Source organism: Carettochelys insculpta, chromosome 2 (assembly GCF_033958435.1).
Source record: "Carettochelys insculpta isolate YL-2023 chromosome 2, ASM3395843v1, whole genome shotgun sequence".
In the NCBI taxonomy this organism is placed as follows: Eukaryota; Metazoa; Chordata; order Testudines; family Carettochelyidae; genus Carettochelys; species Carettochelys insculpta.
Window position 1 is genome coordinate 132,561,997 of NC_134138.1, and position 14,560 is coordinate 132,576,556.

At 38.7% G+C, this 14,560-nt stretch overlaps 1 protein-coding gene across 4 annotated transcripts in view; it reads right to left on the minus strand.

Annotated features, from left to right (window-relative positions):
* Positions 1-14,560, minus strand: part of RELCH (RAB11 binding and LisH domain, coiled-coil and HEAT repeat containing) — a 125,072-nt gene that overhangs the window by 6,407 nt on the left and 104,105 nt on the right. For all 4 annotated transcript variants that reach the window (XM_074987790.1, XM_074987793.1, XM_074987788.1 and 1 more), the window contains 2 exons: positions 13,044-13,132; positions 7,105-7,175 (listed from right to left, as the gene is read on the minus strand). In XM_074987790.1, the coding sequence (XP_074843891.1) occupies positions 7,105-7,175; positions 13,044-13,132 (160 nt within the window). The remainder of the gene's footprint in view (positions 1-7,104; positions 7,176-13,043; positions 13,133-14,560) is intronic.

The following is a 14,560-nucleotide window of genomic DNA, read 5'->3' on the forward strand; positions in this document are numbered from 1 at the left end:
GTTCCTGGGCCAGGTGAACGTAGAAGTGGAAGTGTCTTTCATGTCAAGAGCTGTAAACCAGGCTCCTTGAGGAAGGGAAGGGAAGGGAAGGCATGGGATGGAATAACAGAAGCAAGCATCACTGCATGAAATTTGGAGTTTCTGATAAAAGTGTTTGGTAACCAAAAGCCAAGAATGGGGCCCTCTATCTTTTTTTAGGATGAGAAGTATGGGGAGCAGAAGCTTCTCTCTGCACAGAAACACGCCACTTGCTCTGGAATTCCCTTTGTGAGATGAGCATCTGCTTCCAGTTGGAGAAGCCAGTGATTGGAGGAGGGGGGAGCAAGAAATTCTAGGCAGTATCTTTGGAGGATGACTTCCAGTACCAAACGGCCTGTGGGGATCATGCCCTAGTTGTGGGTGAATAGGGCAAGAGATCCCTGGAAAGGTTTGTAGGTCTCAAGTGCCACATCAAAACTGGTAACTGAGGCATTAGTGTGGTGGGCAAAGATTAAGGTGGCCCATGGAAAATCTCTCCAACTCCAAAGAATGTTAAAGTAGCCGTGGAACCAGTGAGCCCTGGTACAGTGTCAGCAGTGCCCTGTCCAGGATGAGCAGAAGCAGGCTGTTTGCCAGTGAAAGTACTTAGCACAGCCTAAGTTCCTGTATTGGAAGAGGGGGCTCCTGGCAATCAGGAGTCTGAGGAGCGTCTTGGGACACACAGGAACTCTCAGGTGGTATCTATGGTGCTGGCTGGGATGGAGATGGCAGCAGGACAAGCAGTGCATGAGCTAGTGACTGTTCTGAGTGGGATGGTACAGGAACGACCATCATTACCACCGATACTGTTGTGCTTCACTTTACCCTCCACCTGTGGAAGGCTGGACCCCTGTGAGGTTGAGTTAACATGAGACATCTCATTTAACTTGGTTTGGGGAATAATGCTGTGCTTTGTAGCAGCCCTCAAGAGGGCCCTGCTTTTGTACCACTGCTTCTCATTCTCATGTTGATGTTTCTCCTTGACTGCCAGTGCTGGGGCACGTGAAATGCTGAAAGGTGTCCTAAGTTTCAATGACAGATGTGTCCCTGTTTCTGTAGTCCCAGATCTGACTGAGTATGTGATGTTTTCAGAGGTGAAATTCCTCAGTCTGAGGTGAGAAAGAATTACAACTCGTGCAAAAAGCCACGATGTGAGCCTTCCTGAGACAACACCAACACTGCTGGTAATCACCACAAGAAGAATGAACACAGACAAGAAACAGTTTTAAAACAGCAGAGCATGGGGCAATCCCAGAAGAGGACTGAGGGGAAGGGAAGCTTATCCCAGATGGAATTTAGCTATCACTAACTACAATGACTATACTGCTACCTACCAAAAAAACAAACCAAACCACAACTGCAACAACGATAAACTAGTGAAGTCCCTCTTAGCTACAAGACTAACAACATGCAAGAACAGGGAGTTCTGATCCAGGCCATGAAGCAACAGGAGGGAACTGCAGAAGTGCTGAGCCACATGGTTTATTATACACTTGGCTAGGAGCACAAGGGGAGGCATGATACAAACGCTGGTCTACAGTATTCTGGCCTATGCTGGGTGTATTCTCCCATATTCAGATACATAGAGGGACTACCATTCAAAAACAGCATCTTCTTTATGTGAAGCAGATGGGCATTCAAAGAGGAGATATTAAATTCTCTCTCTTCTCCATGAACAAAAATCATGCAAGTACTCGATATCTCATCCTCACTTGTTTAAACAAAGCATTTTAAATTATAAAATTACCACTTACACCAAAAAAAACCATAGTTACTGTACATAACATTGCAGTATCCTTTACACCCCGTCTTTTTTGTTTTGTTCTAGCTACTGAGTCTTGCTAGTGTCCTACACTAAGCGCTGGGGCAGAGATTGCCTTTATATGTTTGTAAAGTGCCTGCTTTCAATAAGGCCCTTAGCAACCACTAGAGCCCCTACATACCACTATAAGCTCATACACTGTTGAAATACTGTGGGAAAAAATCATAAAATTAAACATTTCATCAAATAAATGTCTCAATATTAGTGCTAAGTTTATACACTAATATTAAGTAGAACACAGTTCAACATTTCCCAATGTCCAATCCTACATTTTGAGCCCCTAAATTTGTATTTGGGTGTCTAGATGGTCATTTAAGAACACAAGTTTGCAATCTGGGCTCAATACGTCACTTGAATCAGCATATGACAAAAATCAACTTACATAATGGGTCTACATTTATTGTGCTGATCCGAGACTGGTGAAGCGAAGTTGGCTTAATTTTAGGATTATAATATTGCAGAACTGACAAGCTTTTTTAATCTCTCTCTTCATTCTATAGTAAAATGTAGAGCTTCTCAAACCTCACTAACAGCCACTGTCTATAACCCAGGAATACCAGTCCTGGAACCTTTCCCTGCAACAAAGCCCGCTGCCAGCTTTGTCCACATATCTTCTCTGGAAATACCATCACTGGACTTAACCAGGTTACTCACAGAATCACGGGCACTTTCTCATGCTCCTCTACTAACATCATATATGCCATCATGTGCCAACAATGCCCAGATGCTTTGTATGTTGGACAGACTTCTAACTCCCTTAGACAGAGGGTTAATGGGCACAAAACAGACATAAAAAAACTCCAGATCCACAAATCAGTTAGTCAACATTTTAATGGAATGGGGCATTCTATTAATGACCTAAAGGTATGTGTGTTACTGAAAAAGAATTTTTGCACCGTTCTTCAAAGGGAAGCAGCCGAGCTGGCTTTTGTATTCAAATTCAGCACATCAACACATGGTTTAAATCGTGATGGGAACTTTCTGAGTCACTATAGGGGCTCATCTGCATACTTGCCTTAATCTAATTCTTGACCTCCCCCCACCACCCCTCCACTCTCTGACTTGCTCACCTTGATTATCTTTTTCTGATTTGCCCTCCTTGCTTACTGTTTTTGGTTCTCTGTGCCTTAAATAGAGTCTGTTCTGGTCTGGCTGTCGTCTGAAGAAGTGGGTCTGTCCCACGAAAGCTCACCCAATAAACTATTTTGTTAGTCTTTAAAGTGCTACTTGACTGCTTTTTGTTTTGATAGTGTATAGACTAGCACGGCTTCCTCTCTGTTGCTATTTAATATCAGGAAATGATTTAATATCTTTTAACTTGTCATTTAATAATATTTAGTAGTCTGGAAACATGGAAAGCCATGAGATCAGTCACCAGCCACTTGCAGATCAGTCTGGAAACCACTGGTAGCATACTTTGCTTTTACTCTTTATTATAATAATATAAACTGGATTTCATAATCAACGTCCCTTTGATTTGACTATCAAAGAAGTGGATAATGATTGCACAAGGAATCAATCCTTGTGCTTGATGTTTGCTTTTCCAGAACCAGAAGTCTCTTCAACTTGTTACATAAATCTATCCCAGAAAAAAGTTGTTTTAAAACTGAAAGTAGCATACTCCATACTCTAACAGTGAAAGAAAATACACCAGCTACTTTGAGGAAAGGAGGAAAGCCTGAGGCTAGGAAAGAGCAGAACAGCCCAAGACTAACTGAGGAATATCATGCCCTGTGCTACCCAGTGAACTAATCCGTATGTACTGAAAGACATTTTATTTCCATTCTGAAAGTCTCATAAAAAAGGTTATTAGAGGAAATTTAGAGACAAGATGGGTGATGCAATATCTTCTGCTGGCGAGACAGACAAGCTTTTGAGCTTCACTGCTAAATATATATGCCAGTTTCTGGAATACTTTAGAACTCAGAACAAGTTAAGAATTGGGCCTTTAAAAAGTTCAGCTTTTCACAGATAACATTACAATATTATAACCCACACATATAGAAACATTTGAAAACAAGTATGAAATAGGTCTAGTATTACCAAATTGATTAGTTAAAGATTTTTTTTTAATTAGTTTTTTTAATAATTAGGTGAGAAATCTTATAATTTGGTTCAAAGGTCTGAGGTATGTTTTTTTTTCCTTAATTGTATTAGTGTGCACTTGATAAAAATAACTTTTTAAAAGTAAGTTGGTTACTTAAGACCAAACTGTTTTGTCATATATAAATTTGAGTTTATATTTACCATCTATAAAACAGTCTGAGGATTTACAATACTTGGCATGCTTCGTTTTTAAAGCAGAAAATCATATTCCCTTTGTGACTGCTCAAAATTTCTACTGTAAGGAGTGAAAATATGATGAGCCACAGTACTAAATATCCACAACTGATTTTGATTAATTCTAAAGCTGTCTTGCACAGCATACCTAAATACTGCTAACGTGATCATATTTTGGTTGCATTTAAATCTGTTATAAAAAGGTATTTAAAAAACCCACTTGTGGGGTACATAAAGTCTCTAACAAAATGACCTCAAGTTTTGATTTAGCTTTATGAAAACAAGGAAGTTTGATCGCATATACCTTAAATCATAAAATATTTTCTATTACTTTTCTACATTTTAAAAAAAAATGTTGCAATAGAAATCTAATACTGAAAAGACACAAAAAAGGGAAGGTTAAACAAAGGAAACAAGCGTGACACGTGAAGACTTCTCTTTTTCAAACTTACTTCTCAATAGTGTTTAAGAAGGAAATTAATTGGATGCAGCGTCACTGACGCACATGTAACACTTATTTTTGTATCTACAAGCTGCACAGGAAATACTCAATGTAGTATCAAAATTCCTTCTCCAATTGTGAAACATTACACTTTTATTCAAGTTTTTAGTACTACAGCGTTTTTACTAATTATCTGTTTTTAAGACTGAGTTTAATAATCTAAAATAACTATTAGACTAAAGCTCCAAAGAGATAATACAATATGCTTATTCAAAAAACAATCTGTACACCTAGAGAGAAACTTAACAGAAGAGAACAACGTCCCCCAAGTAGCTTCTCTGTTCAATAAAAAAAAGAGATGCCTATCAATGCTTCTAAGTGAAGAGTTGCTTTTGACTTAAGGCCAACTCTTATCTTCCCAAAGAAATGCACACTATGTTTATTACTGCAGTTTTCAGGGGTGCATATTGCATACCACACCAAAATGTTGTACTCTAATTGCCCTTTACGGATGTTGCTGGTGCATCTAAGAAGGTACAGAGGGCACAGAGCAGAGCAAACCTTTCCAAAGAATGCTTGTTTGCCAAACAGGTGTTTCCTACTGTGAAATGAACTTAGGACTGGTTGAATGGGAGTAATCATCATGTTTCTGGTTTTCGAACTATACTAAGACGACAGTTTGGATCTTGCACAGTCTGCCACACTAAGTCCTCTTGTCACGTGTGCTATAACACTTGTAATGGTGCAAGGCGTTAGTCACTAGCAGCCAAATTGCTGTTTACGTTGCTGCAGAGCCAGGCCCATGGCATCTCCTACTTGTCCTCCCCTTCTAAAAACAAACCACCAGAGATAGCCCTGAATTAAACCAGCTTTGTTTTTTGGGTTTCTCACTCTTCTATCAAAGTTTTAGTCTCCACTGTCTTCCTCTTCTCTGATCCATTTTTCTGTTGTGCTGCTCTGCTTCCCCTAGCTTTTCCTTCTTGTTGAATTCCTCTGCCCCTCCTGCCTGGTTTTCTACTACTTTTCTTGAAACTGAAGAATGCTTCCTCTGTGTTGTCTCTACCCACAATGACCAGTGCTTTGTCACCAAAGCAAAAAAATAGTTACTTCCCTTCCTGCTACTTTGTTGCCTTTTGTGGTGCTCCTTCATCCTCTGCTACTCTTCATGGAACAAATGAACATTATGGTCACTAAAGAATGATGGTCATTTGAATTGGTCCACTTCATGCTTGGTCCTTTCTCTCCCAATTCTGTTAATTTCACCCAGAGAAATGGGAAGAGAGAGTGAAGGAGTATAATGAAAGTTGAAAAATGGGACAGTGAAATAAAGCTCTGAAAGACTTCTTGGCTTCAGTTTATTAATGAGGTGTGGCACATGGCAGGTTTGAGCCTACAAAATATCTGGTTACTAGCCTAATATGATTCACACTGCGTTTTGCTATAGTGTTATGTGTTTGGGGGAAGGGGAGGGAGAAAAACAAACACAAACAAAAAAACAGATATAAAAATTGAGGTTGCTTCCTTTCTGCAAAGATTACAAAGCTTTTGAATTTCTCCTCCTTCAAAAGCACTATCTATGACTAGAAACAAGTCAATTAACATTTCATATGACTGACCAGGACTGAGGAAGAAAAAAAGATGGCTTAACAATCTAGGCATTGTTTAAAGTCTTTGTGGATTCAAAGTGAACTCTTCAAAAGTCCCTTCAACTGTTGGTTTGACACTAACCTCCTCAGAATTTGTTCACTGTTTGTTATATGATCTATTCACTGTCAGCTACGGATAGCATACAACATCTTAAATACTAATAGCCAAGTCTAAGAGGTTGTATCAGAGACATTTGAAATATAATCTCTACACCAAAAATAGTTTTTCAACAAATGTAAAATTACATACCCCTGCCTTTACTAATTTTCAAAGTGACTTGAGAATCAAGCCTAGACACCTTGATATGTATTTACCAACATTTTAAAAATCAGGAGGTAGAGAGATTAAGTGACTTGCTCAGAGTCACACAGCAAATCAGTGCCAGAGCTGGGAACTGACACCCAAATCTGTCTCTGCCATTTGATAATTTCCTATCTTTATAAACCTTTCCAGCCAATGCTGCTGAACTCCCACAACTTAAAGGGTACATAACGACTCATTCCTGTAAGAGTCCTAGACAGTGTTCAAATGTAATTCTTCCAGTAGCCTGTTAGAATCTATGCCTTGTTCGACAGGATAGTATTTAAACTGTTGCTTCTGATGGTCAGAACAAAATAACATGAGAAAACAAGAACTTCATTTCCACCAAGTGGATGAAAGTGCACTGCCTGACATTTTATATTGGATATGGCAACAACCACAAACTGAGTTTTGAAAAAGTTCCTGAAATCCGTTTCTAACTATAGAACATGACAGAATAGGATTCACAGGTGCTAATGTTGGACTTATGAAAAGCAAAGCATTCAGAAAGACACCCACAAAATTTTCTGACCATAATTAACAAAAACAGGGTGATCTCCTTCATTCTCTTAAAACATAACAGTGGAAGTCTTACCCTTGTGGCTCTTGGACAGTCTTGTTTTCCACTTTCTGTTCACACTCCTTTATCATGGAGCTTAAAATAACCTAAAACAACATAATAAAATAAATAACCCACATTCTAACAACATTAATATTTCTGGATAAAATTGAACAAAAAACCCTCTAACGCTTGCACAAACTACGTGCTAAAATCTTAAAGGTGCATTATATTTTCAAATGCCTGAAAATACAAATAACTAATGACTTTTTGTGGTTACAAGCACAAAAAACCTTTCAAGGAAGAATTTTTATTTAAAAATTTCCAAGACCAGCATCTGATGAAGTGAGTCTGTGCTCACGAAAGCTCATGCTCAAAACTTTTCTGTTAGTCTATAAGGTGCCACAGGACCCTTCGTTGCTATTTAAAAATAGTTACCATGCTCACAGATGTCTTTCTAATGAATCAAAACACAATCACATTGTTAATTTGTTTTTCACCTATAATAGCTTTACTTTGTTTTTCAACGTAATGTTTATAAAAATGAACATTTCTGTTTTTTTTTTTTTAAACAGGTCAACCTGTCAGTTTTGGCTTATAGCATTAACAGCTCTTTAAGTTATCTTTTGAGGTGTTATATTCCAAAGCAAAGATGACAAAAATTGAGATGGTAGCCAGTACAGTAAACTCTTTCATATCTGGCAGCCCAAGGACTGGAAGTTGCCAGACATTCAAATATTCTGCACAATAGAGAGATACACCTATCGATGTACAACAATAAAGTAAAACAGGATTAGAGAAAAAAAGAAGTATACAGAGTACTTTATTTACCGACAGTAGTATTGTACTCTGTCAACTTATACTGTACTTGCTGTATTTATTTTTATGTACTTTCATTATGCTGTACTTTGGAAATGTACTACGGAACATGTATGTATTTTCACTATGGAAAACAACTAAAATTTACTTAGGGTTAAAATGCCAGTTATTTGAGAATTCTGAATGATAGAATGCCACATATGAAAGAGTTTACTGTACTACAGTTCTACTACTGATTATGTAAACTGGTGCCTCATAGGGTCTGGCAATGTTGCTATAAATTGAGATATACGGATACCTCCTTTAAAAATTCTTGTTTTAGAGATTTAGAGATAATCTTTAAAACTGAATATGAGAAAAGTGATTTGTGTGTACTTTTAAAGTGAGGAAATGAGGGAACATTCTTTTTTGGTGGGTTTGGGGAGAGAAATATTGTGTGTTGAAAGATGTAAGTTTTGGCAGAAACCCTGTGTTCTGGAATAAAGCACACAACACATTTGCCAAAGAGGATACAAATGGAAACTGAAACACTAAATCATTGTCTTTAACATAATAGAAAAATTGCAGTTGGAACAGTTATGCAAATCAGTAACAATGCATGGATTGTGCAACAGACCTTTTCAGTGTCTAAACTAATCACCTGAAGCTTTCACTGGCTAATAGCTTGGCAGAAAACCAAGGACTTTCCCTGATTTACTTCTTGGTTCTATTTAGACAACCATAAAACCTCAGATACAATCAAAGCCTGATGAAACAATTAATCTCTTCCTAAAATATGCGACAGTAAGGTGCCTGTATCAGAGTCACCATCACTATCAATATCCTTATTGATAGTCTTTAATAGGATAAAGCAGTGCTGGAAACTGACAAAGTTGACTGAAGTTCTGAGAACCAGGTTGTTTTAGCATATCCGCATTATTGGAAAGGGGCAATCATCGCAGCCATGTGTACACATTGATCCAGTCCTCACTTGTGACGTTATATGCAGGACTGAAGTTCTTGTGGACTTCAATTATTTTGAAGAACCAACTAGTGTTGAAGGACTTCTAAATATGAAAACATGAAGGTGGAGACACAGATCTCAGAATGTCAGTTAAAAGGTAAGTAGGCTTCCTATCTTGATCAAAAGTGTATTCAAATGTCTAAATGGTACTAATTAGAAGTTATACAAGTAAAAGAACAAAATCTTAAATATATTCAGATCTATCAAATATAAGTACCTATCCAGAGATCTAGATGCTTTCCAGCCCAGGGAAACCCCCACCAAATAATCAGTAACCTTTTCCTACCTTTTCCAGCCTTAATAATTTGAGTGACTACAACTGCCACAGTATTGGCTAAAGAGAGAGGCATGAGCTAATGCAGTTAGGACTTAAACATTTTGGGACCTGATAAATAAAACCTCTGCAGACCACTTCTCCAGAGAATAATTCATAACTAATCCGATAGCGGAGCGCTGATAATTACCAAAACATAATGACAGATACTGGCTGAAAGCAATGGTCCCTTCAGCCTAGTATCCTTTCTTGACAGAGGCCAGATGCTTCAGAGGGAATGAACCCAACAGGGCAATTTATGGAATTGTCCCTTACCTGTTGTCCAGTCTCAGCTTCTGGAAGACAGAGGTTTAGGGATGCATTCCTGGCAATCTTGGCAAATAGCCATTAATGAACCTAACTGCCATGAACTTGCCTAGCTCTTTTTTGAATCCATTTATATTTTGGTCTTTGCAACATCCCCTGGCAACTAGTTCCATGATGCACAGTCAACTTGTGAAGTGATTCCTTATTTTTGTTTTAAGCCAACTGCTTACTAATTTAATTGGGTGACTCTTGCTGTGTGAGATCAGCGAACAGGTAAGTAACACCTTTTTCTTCATTCTCTTCACACAATTCATGATTTTTATAAACCACCCTCGTCATGTCCTTCCCTCCTGTAGTCGTCTTTCGAACCTGAACAGTGCTAGTTTATGGAGCAGTCAAAGTATGGGAATAACATAGATTTATATAGTGGCATTTTGCTATGTTCCATTTCACTATTTATCCTTTTCTTAATGCTTCCTAACATTGTTATCTTTTCTGACCACTGTGGCACATTAAACTGAGTGTCATCTTTGGACAAAACTATTTTGAGCAATTTTGTACCATCTGCAAACTTTGCTAACTCATTGTTTACTCTTTTTTCCAACTCACTTATGAATGTGTTGAATAGCAATACAGATCTTTGTGGGAACCACGCCTCACCCCAATTTACCTTTCTTACAGTGACAGCTGTTTATTCTACATTTTGTTTCTCATCGTTTAACTAGTTACAGATCCATAAGAGGCACTTCCTTTTTATCCCCTAAGTGTCCACTTGGCTTAAGAACTTTTGGTGAAGGACCTTGTCAAAAGCTTTCTGAAAGTCCAAACAATATAACCACTGGATCACCCAGTCCACATATTTAGGGACTCCCCTCACAGAATTCTAATAGATCAAAGAAGTCTGAGCTTCCTTTACAAAAAGCTATATTGACTCTTTCCCAGCATGTCCTTTTTCTTTATGTACCAGATAATTCTGTTCTTTACTATAATTTCAACCAATTTCCTGGTACTGAAGTTAGACTTCCCAGGCTGTAATTGTTCCAGAGGAGATCCTGGCTGTCATTAATGGTGTATTGAAATTTTATCCCTGTGTCCATTCATGAGGTAACATGTCAACATGCAGATAGCTGAAATCCCTCAGAGAAAGAGAAAATCCAGTATTCCCTCTAATTCCTCTGAGCCCTTCACAATTATAATCACCATCCTGGTCAGGTGGTTTCAGGAATATTTCTACTGCTATACTCTGACCAGTCAGGCATGGAATTTCTCTCCATAGAGATGCTGTGGTAATATTTGATTCATTTAAGATATTAACTATATCTGACTTTATATTTTCTTTCACATATAGTCAAAGCCCCACCAAGGTTACCTATTATATCATTCCAATGTATTTTGTACCCTAGTATTACCAAATCCCGTTAATTATCATAATTCCATCAAGCTTCTGTGATGTCTACTGAATCAGTAGCCTCCAGGCACTCAAGTTCACCCATCTTAGTATTTAAACTAAGTATAAATCTTGCATTTGTACACAAGCACTTAATTTTGTCAATATTTAGTTGTCGTACGTAGAGAACTTTCCCCACCCTCAAAACAAAACAGGGCAAAAAAAAAAAAAGCGTAAACAGAATTTCACATGGCAGCGTTAGGAACTTTAGAGTAATGGACATTGCTCATGCCTGCATAGGAGCTCTCTAAAAGCCAGTGGATCTGGCCCACAGATCATCTGGCACAACACAGGACTGAATTCCAGACTTTTACAGACTGAACAAGGACTGATTCACTCCTGCCTTGTTCCTGAGCGCCATAAGGTTTTGTCCACTCCAGATAAGAGCTCTTTATCATAAAGCTGAGGAAGTCTAATTATGCATATGGAAATCAGATTTTTGGGAAGACTGAGTGAATATGCATGCCTATTAAGATGGAATTGGAGACTATTAAATTAGACGAAGGACCAGATCTGTGTTCGTCCTTGAAAAGTAAAGCATTTGAGATTATTCATAAAGGCAAACACGCACTGTGACATGGAGCATGCTCAACAATTTCAGAAGCCCTGCTTCTTGCAGCGCTTAAAGATACTATATGGTAATTTTGGAGCTTGTGACTTCATTTAGCAGGCAACAGCAACCCTTGCAGATCAGTAAGACAAGAAAAAACAAAGAGGTATACTGATATACCTGATATATCATGTCCACAGTTTATAGCAAGCCAAGTCACTGATGAACAGATCAAGAAAAAATTGCGCCTAGCTATGATAAGCTGATGCAAATCTGAATTAGTCTTTTCCACATCATGAGACCCCAATTTGCATAAACAAGTTCTATAGCTTCAATGAAAGGCCTCTTAATACCTTAAGCTTTACATATTATTTAAACTACTACATAAACCTAATAAATAAAACCAAATGGGTCTACTATATGCAATGATGGTGTAACAGATACATTCCTCAAAATGTTCAATTTTTCAGATAATGTAAGCCATTAATGATTATGATAAAATGGTTGAAAGGAAATGAAAGTAGAGAACTTCCAGCTGCTGCAGCTTTTTAATTTGTCTTCAGACTTTTTGAACACACTCCCTACAATCATCCAACTCATTCTGGGCACACACTGACTGCACCATGCCAGATCCTTTTCAAGACCAGTCTGGGTAAGGGAAGTGCAACTCTTGTCACCTCTGACTGATACTAAGATTATTACTGTCACTCCTGACTCACCCTTCGGAAGTCAAAATCAGATTCCTTCCTTCTGTCTCACGCTAGAAAGTCCCCATCTTAATATTCTTCACCCTAATTCTACCTTTTAAGATATGCATTTTATTACCCCAAATGGGTAGTCTGGAGCTTCACAAACAAGCAGCCCTGTGGCACCTTAGAGATTCAACAAATGTATTGGGCCAGTAGCTTTTGTGGGTAAAAGCCACCTCCTCAGAATGGAGTCGGGGGTGGGGGGGGAATCAGAAGTCAGGGTTTATATAAGCAGGGGAAAGAAGAGGGAGCGAGGGAGGGTAGACGGGGAAAAATAAGGGTTACCTGCCACCAGTAGACCCAGTTACTGAAGCAATTAAGTAGGATGTGCAGAAAACCTGGCTACTCCCATCGTTAGTGGACATCTGTCTAATTAAAATCATGCTGGACCATGTAGATTACCAGACCTGAGAGTGCTGAATTAGAGAGGTTCAACCTGCATTTGCATCATTTTACTAAAATGGGTTGTGGCTCCTGGTTCTAGTACACCTTTATTGATTATTTAAAAACAATGCATGGTAGCAACAGCATTTTCTTCTCCCATTTTTATCATGGAAAAAAAAATCAGTGAGTTGCAAATCACTTTTTCTTTTTCTTTTTTTTTTGTACTGGAGGATTTACTTCAGAAATAGTTTTAATAGAAGTCCTTTCAGCTTATGAATTTCAAGAGGACACTAAATGTTTTCTATTAAGAAAGTTATGCTAGGAAATACACTTGAACCATCAGTCACTAACAGTTACTCTAGTGTTAACTACTTAAGGTTAAGGACCAAACATCTCATCCCTGTATCATTACATGTCCCTCAAACCCAAATGGTTTAGTTCACCTCATGTTCTGGTGAGAGATGTTCCATGTCAGTTCGTAAACACCTGAGTCCAGGCAAAAAGTGATTGACCATTAAATCCTCCGAAATAACTAGCAGGAAAGCAGTTAAGACATTATAAAAATAATCATTTGATGTTACATGGTTTTATCTCAAGGCAATAAATTATCTAACAGACATATTAGCATATATTATAATTATTGTAAAGTGTTTTGCAGATTTTGGTTAGTTTTAGCAATTTGATATCAAGTGATCTAAAACAAAGTCAAAGTAAGCAGAGAATAACACATTAAACAAGCATTAAATGTTAAAAAATGTAGATCCTGATTCTGAATAACAGAAGATTTGTAGCAAATGGTCCAGATGAAAGTAAGGCAAGGAAGGGAGACAAGACATGGTTTGAATTATTTTTGCTATGACCTTTTTCACTGTAACAAGTTTAGTAACCATGACAACACAAAAATAAAAAAGTTTCAGTCCCTGGAATTTAATCAGAATAATCCACTGACAAACTGTATTTATCCCCAATGTCATATATTTACAAACATAAAAAAAAGAAATAATTGGTAAATATACATAGGGCAAAGTATTTGACTCAATAGCTGTGTCTACACGTGCACGCTACTTCGAAGTAGCGGCACTAACTTCGACATAGCGCCCGTCGCGGCTACACGCGTCGGGCGCTATTTCGAAGTTAACTTCGACGTTAGGCGGCGAGACGTCGAAGTCGCTAACCTCATGAGGGGATCGGAATAGCGCCCTACTTTGACGTTCAACATCGAAGTAGGGACCGTGTAGACGATCCGCGTCCCGCAACGTCGAAATTGCCGGGTCCTCCATGGTGGCCATCAGCTGGGGGGTAGAGAGATGCTCTCTCTCCAGCCCCTGCGGGGCTCTATGGTCACCATGGGCAGCAGCCCTTAGCCCAGGGTTTCTGGCTGCTGCTGCAGCAGCTGGGGATCCATGCTGCAGGCACAGGGTCTGCAACCAGTTGTCGGCTCTGTGTATCTTGTGTTGTTTAGTGCAACTGTGTCTGGGAGGGGCCCTTTAAGGGAGCGGCTTGCTGTTGAGTCCGCCCTGTGACCCTGTCTGCAGCTGTGCCTGGCACCCTTATTTCGATGTGTGCTACTTTGGCGTGTAGACGTACCCTCGCAGCGCCTATTTCGATGTGGTGCCGCGCAACGTCGAAGTTGAACATCGACGTTGCCAGCCCTGGAGGATGTGTAGACGTTATTCATCGAAATAGCCTATTTCGATGTTGCTACATCGAAATAAGCTATTTTGATGTTGGCTTCACGTGTAGACGTAGCCAATCTGTGCTATCAATACATCAAAAGGATGCTAAATAAAGGGTGGTTGATGGTGGAAGTCATTTAACATGATATACCTACATAATTATCTTCAGGATTACTCCTTACATCCAAAAGAAGATTTAACAAAAAATATAAAAATCTCATATCTTTTGAAAATAATTTTCAGTTCTATCTATGATGAATATCTCCTTATTAGACTGAGAAACT